The sequence below is a fragment of the Gymnoscopelus microlampas genome, assembly GCF_963454915.1.
Source record: "Gymnoscopelus microlampas genome assembly, chromosome: 23".
NCBI lineage: Eukaryota > Metazoa > Chordata > Actinopteri > Myctophiformes > Myctophidae > Gymnoscopelus > Gymnoscopelus microlampas.
In genome coordinates this window covers 20,901,468-20,918,790 of record NC_139960.1, presented here as the reverse complement: position 1 = coordinate 20,918,790, position 17,323 = coordinate 20,901,468, and the positions used below count along the sequence as shown (strand labels likewise).

The 17,323-nt window shown below is 42.0% G+C and overlaps 1 protein-coding gene across 3 annotated transcripts in view; it reads right to left on the bottom strand.

Annotated features, from left to right (window-relative positions):
- The window catches only part of prkcq (protein kinase C, theta), a 148,118-nt gene extending 131,563 nt beyond the window's left edge, over window positions 1-16,555 (bottom strand). For 2 of the 3 annotated variants that reach the window (XR_014600203.1, XM_084049814.1), the window contains exons 1-9: window positions 16,454-16,555; window positions 11,910-12,435; window positions 6,786-6,982; window positions 6,111-6,171; window positions 4,756-4,942; window positions 4,233-4,264; window positions 3,059-3,144; window positions 2,064-2,193; window positions 401-510 (exon numbers count right to left, since the gene is read on the bottom strand). Coding sequence is in view for 2 of the 3 variants with exons in the window: in XM_084049814.1 (XP_083905940.1) it covers window positions 401-510; window positions 2,064-2,193; window positions 3,059-3,144; window positions 4,233-4,264; window positions 4,756-4,942; window positions 6,111-6,171; window positions 6,786-6,982; window positions 11,910-12,027 (921 nt within the window). In the remaining variant the exon portion in view is untranslated. Of the gene's footprint in view, window positions 1-400; window positions 511-2,063; window positions 2,194-3,058; window positions 3,145-4,232; window positions 4,265-4,755; window positions 4,943-6,110; window positions 6,172-6,785; window positions 6,983-11,909; window positions 12,436-12,615; window positions 12,733-16,453 lie in introns of those variants that run through there. The other variant, XM_084049815.1, reaches the window with a different exon arrangement.
- Between the last annotated feature and the right edge of the window lie 768 nt (window positions 16,556-17,323).

The following is a 17,323-nucleotide window of genomic DNA, read 5'->3' as shown; positions in this document are numbered from 1 at the left end:
TTGCAGATATATATTATTACGTTATAAAACTTACTTTAACCATATTTGAAAATAGCCAATCTACAAGCTCACAACGCGTCACATCGCGACACGTTGTGAGCTTGTAGATCTGCTATTTGCAAACATTTTAGTACTTTTACTTTTGGTGCTTTAAGTACATTTTGATACCAATACTTTTGTACTTTTACTCAAGTACATTTTTAATTCCAGACTTTTACTTGTAACAGAGTACCTCTTCATTGCAGTACTGATACTTTTACTTAAGTAAAACATTTGAGTACTTTTCCACCACAGGCTAGTAGTATTAGCTAATATGTATGTATGTATGTATGTATGTATGTATGTATGTATGTGACGTTCAAATTGTCCATTTGGCAATTGTCTTCTTTCCCCCACTGACCTGCTGTTTGGTCTCAATCATGGCGAGAGCTTCTGCCATCAGTTTTTGGTTGACCCCACAGAGATTTGCAACTTTCTTCTGACACTTATGGTGGACATTCATACTACATTCTGCACAGAGAAAACACAGTTACACAGAACAAATTGGCTGGCATAACGGTAATACTAATACACGTGTATTTTGCATGATTTTCTGTACAGCACTTTGTAAACCCTGGTTGTGAAATGTGCTATATAAATAAAGTGGATTGGATTGGATACACATAGTAATACACATTGTAGCAATTTTCTCAAAGTGCAGTGAAATAAAATCAAAAAAGTATTAATTGTAACATTATTAAAATAAATAGTCAGCTACAGTAAAAGTTAATATTCTCACATTTCAATTTAAGAACATGAATTGTTTAATATTAATATTATATAACATTATAATATAATTATCTTTTTTCAAAATACTGAAGGTGTTGCTTTCTGAGTGGACAAATGCAGCTGCTTGATCATAGAAGCGCATCAGCATGTGTGCAACAGGTATATCAATATTTTGTGACATTGTGACCTTTAATTAGATTTCATTTCATATAGTTTCAGTTTGTTTCAGATGTTTAGGAAATGGTTTATACTGCTGATGATGTTGTTCCAACTAACTAGAAATGTCTTAAGATTATGATGATAAGTGTAGAGGGAACTGCAGCAGGTGTGTATTGGTTGCCTTTTAACCTTAATGTACCCAGGCTTGGAAAGTAACAGTGGTTTAAAGTAACTAAGTACATTTACTTGAGTACTGTAAGTACAATTTTGAGGTAACTGGAGTATTTCCAATGTTCAATACTTTTACTTCTACTCCACTACATCTCAGAGAAAAATATTGTACTTTTACTCCGCTTTTACTCCACAATTGTTTGACAACTTTAGATACTAGTTAGTTTCTAGATTTTGATTATTATTACAAAACATACATTAACCACTTCAGTCATATATATATATATATATAGAGGCTATATATTTTGCGACGCGTTGTGAGCTTGTAGATCTGCTATTTTCTAAAGATTTTGAAACATTTTGAAAACTGCCGAAATGGGACATTCTGCATAATGAGTACTTTTACTTTTGGTAAAAAAAAATGTATATTTTTATGCCAATAATTTTGCACATGTTACAGTAAATGTTTATTATCAGACTTTTACTTGTAACAGAGTGTTTCTACATTGCAATATTGATACTTTTACTGGAAAGTAACTCTACAGTAGCTCTCGCTACTGTAATTGAGCATAATTGTATTATCTTTAATCTGTAATTTTACTACACTTTTGTTCTCAAATACTTTTAGAAAGACAAGAATGACAGGGTAGCCTAAAGAGAATGACAGGGTAGCCTAAAGTTATGCTGTTAATGACACAATCAGGAGGATGTTACTGTACATTGAGGTTTGCTTTTAACCCCATTTCCCTTGCAGGTCAATCTTTGAGAATGCTTTCTTTAAAGAAAAAAATCTAATGGTAACACTCTGGCACATTGGCCCCTTCACTGTACTGTACTGTAAGTACAGGAACTGTTCTTTAGGGTTGTCTTCTTCCTTGCTTGCTCACTCCCTCGCTCATGTCACTGTATATCAGGATGAGGTGAAACATGGGTATGTTAGGATGAAGTGCAGCGTCCTCTCTCACCCTCACATTTGAGCCCCTGCTTGGCCAGCCCCCACAGTAGTGTACCACAGTGTTGACAGAAGGTGGGGCTTTTGTAGTTGTACACCTTGAACCTGTGGGGCATGTCGATCTTGAAGCGCTCTTTGTGGATCTGCAACACACGGTGAAAACAGACTTCTCTCACCTGAATGCGCATCACCACAGCTAATGGTAAACAGAGCTACACATTTAGGGAGCAAAACTACATGTTGTGTCAGTGTACTGTTGAGGTAGTCACAGGGAATGCACAGAGGTCCCTCCATCAACGAAATGCCCTTCATGACAGCTTGCATAATGGATAATCCAAGTGGTGCAGCTGGTTTGAAAGCTAGTAGTAGAACTGAAATGTAAGGCAATGTGTAACATTTTAAAGAATACCATATAGGTCTAAATGTAGAAAACCCCTACTGTATACCCCATTCTTTTATACAAAGCTGGATTTTCACAAATGTTACAATTTTTATTCTGGCTGTAATGGTATTTGTCTACACAAGGAGTTGTGTGCGAGCTATTGGAACTGTACACCTGTAGTCAATTTCAATGCTAAAACAATTTCCTGGAACCCTGGTGGGCGCATGGCATGCTCTAGAGCATGCCATGCGCCCACCAGGGTTCCAGGAAATGGTTTTAAATGTAAAATGCCAACCCCCATATAGTGCATATAGTCTATATGCACTATATGGGGGTTGGCATCTTCTGTTGGTTTCACGTACATGAGAGCAAGCAGGCAAGAATTTGGAGAGGAAATGAAACAAGGTCAAGTAGAGGAGAGAGAATGCTGGTTAATAACATAATCTACAGTATATGAGGGGACTTTATGAAAAAGTGAGCATAGTAACCACAGGTTTACACATCTCCTTGCATGTGTCAGCCTGTAAAGAAATCGCCTATATGGCTGTTCTGAAGAATCAACCTTTTTGTTGAATGGTATCATTGGGGGAATGGATATCATTGTGGAACAACAGGTCTGACTTTACCATTGTCTCTTTGCTGTTGATCGCTGAACCGGTGCACTTGGCGATGACTTTATCAATGCACTTCTTGTGGATGGCAGCATTGCATTCTGTAGGGAAAAAAGTAATCAACTATTTAACAGGTGCACGTCTCAGAAGAGTTCAATATCAGCAAATAGTCCAGGGGCCAACACTGATATTTTCACAAATTGGTACCACCTGAGGTGGCCGTAAAGTTTTTGTATTTTTGTATTCCTACATGTCTCTAGTTTATATTTTGGTATGATACATTTTCCAATTCAGTAGCTTAATGGCAGTTATCACTACCTACCGGCTAATGTATCCGGTAGGAGACACAAAGTAGAATCTTTGTGTCTCCTACCGGAAATACACCCGGGCATCAAATTATTGCGACAAAAAACAAAATATATCCATGTATTCAAGGCTTCATGGGGTGTGCAATTGATAACTTCTCAGATTTTTGGTGTATGCAAAAAGACTGCTTTCCATAAGCTTGTAAAAGTTGACCCTCCTTCGGTCTAGGGTGGTCATAGCTGAATGGGTAGAGAGTCCCCCTGGGAAACTTAAAGGAGGAGTTCACCCAAAAAATGATTATTTTCTGTCAATTGCACACCCCATGAAGCCTTGAATACATGGATATATTTTGTTTTTTGTCGCAATAATTTGATGCCCGGGTGTATTTCCGGTAGGAGACACAAAGATTCTACTTTGTGTCTCCTACCGGATACATTAGCCGGTTTAGAGTGATTACTGTCATTAAGCTACTGAATTGGAAGATGTATCATACCAAAATATAAACTAGAGACACGTAGGAATACAAAAATACCAAAAATGTACGGCCACCTTAGGTGGTACCAAAATCTGCCTTGGCCCCTGGACTAAAATGCCTTGCCAGCACCCACAGAAGTGTCCTTCGGGTACTTTTATTCAAATCAGGCGCAGGTCAAACCAAGCACTCGCGCTGAGGAAGGCTTTGGGCGAAAATTGCCTCTTGCGCCTGATTTGAATAAAAGTACACTTCTGTGAGTCCAGGCAGTCTTTTGCTGATATTGAGCATTGTATTCTGTGACACAGAATGACACAGACAGCAGATGACACAGTGAAGCGTTTGGGGGGTATGACTAATTTGGTGACCGGTGGCGACAAAGGAAGAAAAAAACAAAAAGCAGCCACTCACGTCTGCACTGGTAGCCCTGTTTGTTGAGTCCCCTATGGAGTGGAAACAAAGAAGCCATGAATCCCTTTTGGGCACATTTCAAAATGACTAACGTGAGAGAGATTATTTGTAATGTTCCAGATCACTGAGTTGTGCTTCTACAGCAGTGGTTCTCAAAGTGGGGTCCGGGGACGCCCAGGGGTCCTTGCGGCGGTTCCACGGGGTCCCCAGCTAGAGTAGTTAATGTAGCATCACAATCATTTTAACCACTTTAACCTTTTATACGTTGGCTATTCAAAAATAGCAGATATACAAGCTCATATCGTGGCACCGAGTGCCGCGATATGAGCTTGTAGATCTGCTATTTTTCAAAAATGTTGAACATTAGTGAACATTTTAACACAAATCTTTGCTTCCGGGGGTCCCTGGCACAACACAATTTGAGATGGGGGTCCGCGGCCAAATATTTATCAATTTGGGGGTCCTTGACGTGAAAAGGTTTGAGAACCACTGTTCTACAGGAGGATTGAGGTGGGATCTGTACCAGACAAACTCCTTGCAGACAGAGCAGAAGGTAGGCTGCGGGAAGAAAGTGGCGCTGAACTCGTGACACTTGATGATATGGACTTTGGCCTGCTTGATGGCTCCGCGTCGGTGATGCAGGGCGAACAGACCCTCGCTGTCCCTTTCGGCCTCTCTCTCGGCGTCTGCCTCGCCTTGACCCGTAGAATCTAGAGCAAACAGGCACGAACGTGCATTAACATTATGCCAATATGCAGGGTATAAACTGAGCCATGTGCACTTTGAGACACGAGTCACTTCATGTGCTTTGGCAAATATCACACTGAAAGACGATGGAGAAAACACATCACAAGTCATGGGCACAAGTCAGACTGTGTGTGTGTGTGTGTGTGTGTGTGTGTGTGTGTGTGTGTGTGTGTGTGTGTGTGTGTGTGTGTGTGTGTGTGTGTGTGTGTGTGTGTGTGTGTGTGTGTGTGTGTGTGTGTGTGTGTGTGTGTGTGTGTGTGTGTGTGTGTGTGTGTGTGTGTGTGTGTGTGCGTTAGTGATGCGCGGGTCGGGTTTTTTCATGACCCGCCCCGCGACGGAACCCAACCCGCCTCAACCCGCCCCGCGAACCCATATATAAATCTACGACTCAACCCGCCCCGCGACCCGCGATTTTTTTTTTATTCTGTAAAATCATGGTTAGAAAATAATCCCCAAGTGTATTCAAACTGTTTTATTGTTATTATTCTTATTCTTATTAGGAATAAAGACAAAACAAGAGCATGTTATTATTTTTATTTTTTTTGCGTGTGAGAGCGCGTGACCCGCTCACCCGCAGCCCGCATAATTTTCTCCGAAATTCTGACTCGACCCACCCGCGCCGCGGGTTGACCCGCGGGTCCCGCGGGTTACGGGTCAACCCGCGCATCACTAGCGTGCGTGCGTGCGTGCGAGCTTTGGCTGACCTACTGTTGTCCACCAAAGTTAGAAATAAACTATCCAGCTGCACTGGCATTTGTAAAATGTGTAATACTGTACGGTACATGGATTACAGTTTTGTGTGCGTGCATGCGTGCGCACATGCATGTGTGTGTGTGTGCGTGCGTGTGTTAGTTACAGAGTGTGATCTTCTATTTGTGTGTAGTGTTATTATACCGAATAAATTGTTACCCGGTAACACTTGCAGGGCCACCTGTTGTGAACAGCATTATTTGCCAAGTCTATATTTAGGGACATGAGAAGGATCTTCCCTTTAGCTTCACACGCCTCAGCATGTTACACCAGGACGATGCCAGTCTATATGCCTCAGCATGGTGATGCCAGTCTGGGCACAAGTTCTACACCTTTATTGCTTGAACTTGAGATGCTAGGTTTAAGGTTTGAGCCACTCACCACTTTTCTCCAGATAATATCTCGCCTCCATTAGCAAGCGGCCCTGTGGCTTCAGCTCCAGCTAGGAGAGGAAGAGAAAGGAAAACCAAAACAACTAAAGAAATGTCAGCGGTACAGTACCCGAGAACAAAAGCAGGAATTGGGGATTATTTGGAAAAAGAAGAAGCGTTGTAGTGGTGGGCGATACCAATGATGAGTCTGGTCTAGACTGCATTTAAGACTGATTTCTAAAAACACACACACACACACACACACACACACACACACACACACACACACACACACACACACACACACACACACACACACACACACACACACACACACTCTGACTGACTGTTGACTGCCTGACTCTTTTTAACTGCTGACTCAATAGTATTACATTATAAAAGTCTAATTGTAGCTTCACATTTAGATGCATTTGAAGTTCTCTATTTGCTTTTGGTTAATGTTGCGGGTGAACCTGGCTGCTTATTGCCGGAAACTGTGTTATAAATAAAAGCGATATTACACTCAAGGCTGGGATATATTGCATACCATATACTACCATACCATGACTACGGGTGTTTATGGTACTCCACTTTGCGTCATGCCAACACCCATTGCCTTGTGGCATACTCCCGATATATATCATGCCCCCCCCCCCCACACACACACACACAGCTGCATACTGACCCAGATCTCCAGTTTGCCGTTCTCTTTCTTGCAGCGTAATGCCAGGGTGTCCAAAGCCACCGTGGCCTCAGATTTGAGCTCCGCTGTGCGGTCCTTCACCATCACGTGCATGATGCGCCCTCGATAGACGTGAGCGTCGAAAGTCTTGTTCCACTCTGGGTACACAGACTTCTTCTGCTTGTACACCTGGCCCTTCTCTGGAAAACACATACAGACAAACAGAGGCACGTATTTAACCCATTCAATCCGGGAGAGCATCTGTGTCATTTTAGATTTTAGCTATATACTGCCCTGCGCATCTAGACATAAGATTTTCAGAAAACTCTTAGGATTTAGAACAGTGGTTTAGAACAGTGGTTCTCAAAGACTAGCAAATATACAAGCTCACAGCACATCACTTTGTGGCGTGACGCAAGCTTGTACATCTACTATTCATGAACATTTTTGAAAACTCTTGAAAATGTTTGGAATATTTTGAATAATTTGGATTTTTTTTACACAAATCTTCTCTTCTGGGGGTCCCTGGCACAAAACATTTTCAGATGTGAGTCCCCGCCCAAATACACATCATTTTGGGGGGTGGCCTTTGAGAACTACTGATTGAGAAGGCATTCGTAGAATCGGCCTCAGGTCTTAATGGCTTTAGCAGACAGGACAGTGTAAGGGAGGGAGGGAACTAAGGAGAAAAATGGGAAGAGACATGCAAAGCGTAGGATTTGCACTCACTCGCTCAGGGCATCTGTTTATGTTTGTTTATGTTTATACACTTTATTATCCCCTTGGGGAAATGTATCCATCCTAACGACTTAGGAGCCGTGAGCGTGAGCAGCCACAGTACAGCGTCCAGGGTCAAGGGCGAGGGCAATGGCAGGAGTATTATTATATACCTAACCTGCCCACCGGATGCCCTGGTCCATCCTCCACATAGACAGCATGCCTAGGATTGGTTCCCATGTTTCTCCTATGCTTAACGCATAATCCATTCAAATGGGCATTTAAATTCATGCCGTGACATGAACATCTTTTTCATCAGCTTATATGTTGCCTTAACCCATTAAGCATCTGTCATTTTAGATTTAACCATTATCTAATACTTTGGCTATTCAAAAATAGCAGATATACAAGCTCATAGCGCGGCAACAAGTGCTGCACTATGAGCTTATAGATCTGACAATTTTTGCAAATCTTTGAATATATATATATTTTTTTAAAGCGAACATTTGTAACTCAAATCTTTGCTTCTGGGGGATTCTACAAATGTATTTTTTTTTTGTTGAAAAAACTCATGTTGATATAATCAGTGGTTCTCAAACTTTTTCATGTCAAGGGCCCCCAAAATGTATTTGGTCGCGGACCCCCATCTCAAAATATGTTGTTCCAGGGACCCCCCAGAAGCAAAGATTTGAGTTAAAAATGTTCTCTTTAAAAAATATATACATTCAAAGATTTGCACAAATCTTCACGATTTTTCAAAAATAGCAGATCTACAAGCACTCTGTGCCGCGCTATGAGCTTGTATATCTGCTATTTTTGAATAGCCAAAGTATAAAATAATAAAGTGGTTACACAGATTCATTCCTGGTTTTAATAGCTTATGGCATGCGTGCACAGTATGGTAGTATCATGCTTTGCATTGCAGTGGATAGGCTACTGCTGTAAACACTTCACCACCTGGCCATGCACTGTCTGTGGTTATCCATCTGCACAACATTAAAGAGATGATCCATCTAGCCGCAAAAAAAACCCCAAAACATTAACCCCCTCGCTTTCATGATTGACATCTGCTTATTCCTTATGTGATATGTGCTATAATATCGCATATATCCACTTACATAATGCATAATACAGAATTATATAATAAAACATTGCCATCCCACCACTTCACAGCAAAAAGCCCAGTAAGCCATATTTATACTTTGTCCTACAACGGTCTCACAACGTCGTGTCACATCCGTCACATGTTGAGAGCTTGAAAAAAACAGAAAGGAGTTACCGAATTATCTCCGTAATTTACCATCAAAGAAGAAACCAAATGCCATTGGCAGATTGCAGGTGTTAATTTTATTACCAGTTAGAATCTGTTTGAATACAGTCTAGGCTCGGTCGGGACCCATGTGTGCGTCACAGACCAATTTTTATGGGTCGCGAGTAAATGTGCCCTCTTTTTTGTTTCCTACATTTAAAATATATTATATTATCTCAAAAGATTAAAAAAAGTTTAAACAAAAAAAATCGCAACTTTTTATCTTTTTTCTAAATTTTTTATCCCACGATTTTGTAACCACTACTGTATTTTTTACACCCAGTGCCAATTGTCTATGTAATCCTGGGCACTACCTTCCCTCTGCCAACCTAGGGAGGCCAGGGCCGAGCTCATGCCTCCTTCAATGCATGAGAGCCAACTGACCTTCTTATCACCTGACAGGGGAGAGTTTCCCTGGTTGGACGTAGCACGTTATTCCAACCAGTTCCCTTCCCCTCCATCAGGCGCCCCGGCTGGCCAGGGGGAGGCAGTATAGTGACCAGGATTACTGCATGTTTTTGTGAGGGTACCTACCCTAGGAGACACGGGGAGAACATGCAAACTCCACACAGAAAGGCCCTTTCGCCAACCCCACCTAGGGTATGGGCACTGATGACATGGAGGAGAGAACACGGCCCCAGCGCCCACAGCGTCCCCTGCGGGAATCAAACCCAGGACCTTCTATCTGTGAGGCGACAGCGCTACCAACTGCGCCACCGTGCCCCCGCAACTTTTTATCAATTAAATAATAACAATTCCAACATTTTTCAAAACTATTTCATAAATAGATTTTTTTTTTTTTTTTTAAGGTAAAGAAGTAATGAAAATAGCAGATCTGCAAGCTTGCAACGCGGGGCGAAGCGTTGCGTTGTGAGCTTGTAGATCTGCTATTTTCACTAGTTGGTGTCCAGGGCAAACGTCTAATTTCTCTTTTGGGTCTTGAACTAAAATGTTTGGGAACCACTGGTCTAGACTCAGCCTAGAGAGGATCAACCAAGCCACAATCATTGACTTTTGCAATTACTTCCTCCACCACTGTCATCAAGTGTGTGCACTCGAGCTCACACAGTACTGTAGTTTGTATTTATGATGGAGCATAAATAAGGCATTCGCTTTTCCTAATGAGCGATCTCTTCATCGGTTCATCACATCTTGCATGGGACACAGCTTCTATGCTGACTTAAGTTACTCAGAGAAGAAAATGTATTTTTCTCCACAAACTCGCATAATGATAACGTTTTTTTTTAGAACGCTTCCTAGCAACCTAGAGCACAGCTCTGTCTATCAGTTCCTGTGTTGTTTTTCACACTTTGGTGATGTGACATTTAGACGATGTACTTTCATATCTCCGTTCAGGGCTGCAGTATCACTTTGCACTGAGCAGAGAGTCTGTCGCAAAGGACAAACAAGCCTAACTCAGCTAATTGTTCTCCATTGAGTATGTAAACAAAGAAGAACAGATAGGTGTACACTTCACAAGGTTAAAACTGGACCGCAAATTGATTCTCTGATTACTTTTATGTATTCATCATCAGTTTCATTTCATAGAATCATGACCTCAGCTGAGCAGGTCTCCGCTCAGTGAGTCATTAACAGCAAAGCCATAAAAGCAGACCTCAAGAAAAGCCCTGTTGCTTGAAAGGTGTTGCATACTGCTGCCTGTGCGCTAGTCAGTTTGTCTGGTTTGCTTTGGCATGCACATTTGGCTTCATATGCACCCATTTAAGCTTCAGTAAACTTTGTCCAGCATCAAATGAGCCTCCAGGCCATCTTTATTTCCTTGGTATGTCCTTTCGGCATTTTTGAAGGCCCTTTATAGTATTTCTCACGTTTTTTAAGTGGATTCCTGCCGTGATGCATGGCAATTCATTTGACAAATGTAAGCACTCATGCCAGTAGGCATAAGGGGTGCGGACGCTTCAGAAACACCGTGGCAAACAGGGGCTGTGTCCACAGAAAGCATTTTTGGGCTGCCAGCACTACCACTATAGTTGGTACTCTTTGTTATAAAGCACTGTGCGTTTCACACCTTGCTCTGAAAAGTATATTTTAACTTTTATGCACATATGCAAGCAGCTAAAGATAACACAATGCCACACACAAGAGAGGAGGGCTGAAAGTTGAAAACTAAACTTGGAACTTGGATAGTCAATAGATACATTGAAACACACACCCACACACGCACGCACGCGCGCACAGCCCACTCACAGGCGGTCTCCTCTGCTATGCTGCAGTATCAGTGCTGTGGTTAAAGAAGAGGAAAAGAAACGGAAGATCCCTCCTCTTTCCTCTCCATGACACGCTGTTTTACTGTTTTTAGAACTACTATGCTGTCATGTTCACCAGTGGTTAAAGATAGACAGCAGCAGCAGAACAAAGACTTCTTCTAGTCTTGTCCGTTATCAACCCTTGAGAACCCACTCACCCAGTCACACTCAACATCTTAAAAGGTGAAGGACAGAATGGTTTATTGTTTTTAATTCAGTCGTTCATTGAGCCTTTTTTACGCTGGAGAACAGACACACTGAGGAACAACACTTTTTTCAAGTGTATCAAGTTTACAATTGAAAGATAAAATGTCAAATTAAAGCAAGCAATGTATGGTACAATACCTAGCATACTGTACACAGATATGATATACCCTCACACATGCCAATTTGTATCTGTTGCTGTGTTTCATGAAACACAACTGTCTCGGAGTATCGCGCCTTATTTGATCCTACCACAGGTCTCTTGACAATCACTGGAGAGAGAGCAAAGCCTGATGTAACATTGTAACTCTGTTTGAGTTTCATCATAATCTTTACTTAGACACCTGTCTCCATCTCTCTGTCTGTCCTTTAACCACATGAACCCTAGCGTCCATATTCTGGGACGAAATAGCTCATGACGTGTTGCAGCATGACGCGCTGTGAGCTTGTCGATCGGCTATTTTCTGGTGAAGAAATGTGTTGTAGGAAAAAAGGAGGGGGCCTAGCGCAGACCCCTGGGGGACTCCCGTCGTTGGGCACCGGCCTACTCGGCGTTAAACAAACACAGAATCATGCAAGCATACGTTCACTGACAAAACACTGAAAAGAACACAGCGTAGAGTAGCTGACCTGTGTCTATCACCTCCTTCATATAGACGGCGCAGTAAGGGTTGAGCACCTCTTCATGATAGGCCAGTCCCGGGTCTATCTCAAAGTTGGAGAAACTAATGCGCAAGAAGGGAGCCATGGCTGCAGTTCACCCCGCTCCGTAACCTCCAATGTTCAAAACAGCCTTTGGAGAAACCCCTCAAAGATCCTGTTTAGAATAACAGCATCGGCCTGGCCTGCTGAGGAGATTGGGGGGCCCCCCCGCTCCTGTGGTCGGTCGATTCACAAGTCGGCGGCCCTCTGTTTCTGTCAACCCCGTCCCCTCTGAGATGGGGACCGCTGTACGGGCTGACTTGCCTTTGCCTCCGGGGTAGAGATGGGCTGGCAGGGGGGAGGGAAGGAGAGACAGAAAGAGAGAGGAGGAGGAGGAGGAGGATGAGGAGGGAGGTGGGGCGGGGGTTTAGGGAGGGCTGTTTGTCTCACAGCGGCAGCAGTTCCGCGCTTGACGCTTCAAACGACCCTGTTCTGATAGGAGGTGGCTGTCACCCTGTGAGAGAAAGAGAGAGAGATGTATCATCAAGCAAAGAGTATCTTTGTCTCCAATTGATACAAAGAAAGAAAGAAAAAAAAGAAAACAGAGCCACCTCTAACCTGTATTCAAAACCCAATACGAGGCAACTAGCATTTGTGTCCAATTGTGTCAAACTCCCCAACACTACGGCCATACCTTCAGGACTGGTCACCAGCAGCTGTCTCTCTTGGAAGTCTTGAAACAGCTCTACTGCTGAGACCACTAATGCAGCAACTCCCCAACAACACAGTTAATAGTATGCTAGCCAATTAGCCTTAACTCCTCGCTATTGCACCCAAGCAACTGTAGTGTTTTATGGCTAGCTCAGCGCTGATGGTATAGAGACTGTGTCAGAGAGGCCTTGGGTTTGATATTTGAGGCTCACCAGAGAGTGGTGTGTGTGTGTGTGTGTGTGTGTGTGTGTGAGCCCTCAGTGGTGTAGAGGGGACTGTGAAAGTCCTATTAATAGAGCTGAAATACTAAACGCTGATCAGGAATACATTACTCGAGCCACACTCCCACTCCCAGTACTCATCACCGTTGCCTGGCAAAAGTCACTCTCTAAATGTAGGCTACACTATAACCCCCTTTGACCCCAACCCCAGACGTGCATACAGATACCATAGATCAGGGGTCTTCAACAGGGGGTCCGGGATCCCTAGGGGGTCCCCAGAGTTACTACAAGGGGTCCGCCAAATCTTTGTGTGATGGGATCATTTCTTTACATTAACCACTTGAACCCTAACATCCCTATTCTGAGGAGAACTTTAGCCAAAAATAGCCGATCTAAAAGCTCACAACGCCTCGTGCTGTGAGCTATTTTCGGCAAAGAGGTTTGGTGTAGAAGGGAAAAAGAGAAGACCAAGTGCAGAGCCAAAGGTCAAATTTACTATTGAGTATTATTATACTATTTAGTATTGAGGGTTTAAGTGGTTAAATGGCTGAAAATGTACACAATACACATTAACATGAATGCAACATGATGATACCGATGGCACTGATGATAGTGATGTCAAACATAGTGCTGTTTTTTTTTTTAAATCTACAACGCAATGTTATACAATATGTAGTGGGGGTCCCTGCTTCATCTCTCTCTTAGCCAGGGAGTCCTTGGGCTGAAAAACGTTGAAGACCCCTGCCATAGATAGACATGCATACATGCAGGACTTTAGATTGCTTTCCATCTTGAAATAATTATAATTGAATTGCAATGTTGTAGTAACTATCTTTTATTCTGTATGAAACTGTTCATATAGCACATTGTACTATATATAGCACACAGATTAAGAGCCACAGACAAGCTGCTATTGATACTGAGACACTGACACCCACAAATACAATCACACCCGCCATCCCATACCTCCATCGACCAGCGCTACTGATTCTAAGCCTTACGGCGACAGACAGGACCCCCAAACAGCCACTTGAGCACTTTCTGTACCTGTTTATTACCATTACACATGCACAGTCTTCCTGTGAGTATAGAGGAGGAGTTAGGCTTCCTGTGTTTGACTTAGGCTACAACTGCTTAACCAACACTTCCTGTGTCTGTGCTTTTTTTTCTTTTTCTTCTTTTCTTTGAAGGTTTTGAAGCTGCACAGGTGTGGCCCCTGCTAACAGAGATTTGAAAAACACCTCTATACTTAAAACATACTTTTTTTTTTTGGTACTAATCTGCCACCAATGTATGTGGATGTGGTCACTGCTTATTCACTGCTTATTGTTTGAGTTAGGAACAGTGGTAAGATGTGTTGTGACAGACAGCCTTGCAGGATCACAGGATACCTAGATAAATTATGGTATGCGTAACGTGTTAGGGATTTAGAGGGGTTCAACACATGGGTCTTTGTTAAACCTGCTGATCCAAGATTGCAAAAAATATTATCCCTGTTTAACACCAAGGGAACCTTTAAATCAGTTTGAGATGATCTATAATGCTCTGTTGAAGATTAGCGTCAACATAAGTTTGTTGATATTTTTGATCATTCACTGTTGTGAACTAAAGTTGACCCTGTGCTGTTATTCAACATGTTGGCCGATGGAGATGTCATTGTCATCAAATGTTGAGAATCCATGATATATTTTGGTGCTGTGTGTGTGTGTGTGTGTGTGTGTGTGTGTGTGTGTGTGTGTGTGTGTGTGTGTGTGTGTGTGTGTGTGTGTGTGTGTGTGTGTGTGTGTGTGTGTGTGTGTGTGTGTGTGTGTGTGTGTGTGTGTGTGTGTGTGTGTGTGTGTGTGTGTGTGTGTGTGAGCAGCTGGATGACATTAGGTGGACATATAGAGATGGATTCGCCTTTACCCTGCAGGGGCACACACACACACACACACACACACACACACACACACACACACACACACACACACACACACACACACACACACACACACACACACACACACACACACACACACACACAGAGAGAGGTCAAGTGCAATGTCCCACGTCACTGCCCTTTCAGAGACCTTTTGGGCAGGGGGGGGCCTCAAACGCTCTGTTCTGTGTGCTCCCTTCAAACCCTCTGTTCTGTGTGTCATCAAAGAGAAGTGTGTGTGTGTGTGTGTGTGTGTGTGTGCACGCGCATGCTCGTGCGTGCTGTGTTTGTGTGTGTGTGTGTGTGTGTGTGTGTGTACTAGTAATCATGTGTCTACTCTATGACTTTAAGTAATTTATTACTGGCTGCACCAATTATAGTACACACTTTGACTCACATTTTGAGTGGAATTACTGTAATTATTCCAGTGAGGTGGAAAGCTGCTCATGTATTGCCTGTGAACAAAGGAGGTCTCACACGCTAAACTGTCATGTTTGGCTTTAAGATTATAGAGCAACTGGCAAACGATTAATTGAGACGTCTTTTAACTGAACATTGTATTTCAAAATAGCAGTCTGACTTTAAGCCTGGTCTTAGCACCAGTTTGCATACTTTCTAAGTGATCAAATGACATCGCTCATGCCCCAGACAGTGGACCGTGTCATACATTAAAAACTGCAGAAATCCGTTAGTTATGATGACAAATCCTGCAAGGGGTATGACGAAAACTATATCTAACAGGTAGATATAGTCATTGTGGCTGATTGTCATTTCTCTGACTTCTTGTGTGTCAAGATCCATTTTCAGACCTTGTGTAAATGATTATTATAACTTTATACTAAAGTTACATTTACTCCCCCTGTCTTGACATTATGTTATCATTCAAAGGATACTTATTGAACTTAAAACTAATACCACATTCAAACCAGATTAAATAAATACTGTTTTCTAGAAAGCTTCACCATCAATGAGATAGCAATACAAAGGGACCCCTGGCTGGTTACATGGGAAGTTTTCTTTTAAAACAAAATTTCCATTTGTTTATAGAAATAAAGCATGCTTGTACACAGGATTGTAGATAACAAATTGTTCATATCAAATAATGTTGATCAGTTCTAGACTATGGTGACATGACATCATAATACACTATTTCAGAAGACACATAATCTTAGTTATTATGTCTTATATCTGTAGAATAAGGAGTACAGCCAGATACTTAACAGTGAAGTATCTTGCTGTACTGTATTCCTTATTCTACAAAGATGATGTGTCTTCTGAAATACTAATTAAAAATGTAGCTACTACCACTGTAATTCACAAGAGTCTCTCCTTGGATGTTTTAATTCCAGTGCCAACAATGAATTACACATTTCACAGAGCTATAAGTCCAACAAAAGTGTAACAATCTTCACATCTCCTTAAATATAGACAGATTGATTCCATATTCCACTTGATGAATTTAAACTGATTTTGTGTTATACAATGCAATACAATTTGAAGCAATTGACATCCATTATTTCATTATAGAGATTATTGGGACTACAACTTGTTTGACTCCTATAGAGTTCAGCCATTATGTCAAAAATGTTTAAGCATTTATGCGAAACACAGGCTATTAAAATAACTGTAGTTCAAGAAACATGGAAAATAAAATATAGGCCACATAAAATAGAGCCACAGACCTGTACAAAACGTGTCCAGTAAAGTTTAATGTCCAGTTTAATGTGCATTCCAGTGGTGGATCATTCGGATCCTTCAGTTCTCTCTGTCTCTGATTGTGTAAAATACTCTAGTTAGAATAAAGTAGCTCCAACTACAGTTGAAGGTCTGCGCTTTGGGACACGCCCCTCCACCGATTTGAGGCACGCCCCTCTACTCGCAACTCAACAAGCGTTGCCATGTCCGCTTATTATAAGCGACTTTGGGCTTGTTCTGGTAAATAGCTTGTAGTTGTGGGTAGCGTTTTTTGGTTTTTTTTTTTGGATACAGGATAGGTGGGCACTAAAGACATCTGGGCACCTCGATGTAAAATTAGCTATTTTGCCCAATATGTTAAAAATAAAATATTAGAAAGATTGTGTGTATATAATGTAAAGTGTACATCATGATGTGACCATGCACCTGCAAGGCACATCATTATGCCCCACGCACCTTGCGTGACGTGAGAGGACGTGTGATCACTGATCACCCTGAAACATGGACCCACTTGTTCCTGGTTTTTGATTTACAACTCTCACATGTACATAAACGTTCAGATTTCAAATATAAAGTGCTTACCCCCGAGCCACGGATGTAACAAGTTAAGCCGGACAACGATAAGTACCCGTATCTCCCGTATTGTTCAATAAAAAGCATTTTTTTGGTGATGTATCAGAGTGCAATACAACTCCCAACCGGTACTGTCGCATAGTTGAAAGCATTGGAGAAAATTCGGAGAAAATGCCCGGCAATCGGATTAAAAAGCTTTTTATTGAACAATACGGAATATACAGGTACTTAGACGTTTTGCGGCTCAACTTGTTACATCCGTGGCATGGGGGTCAGCACTTTAT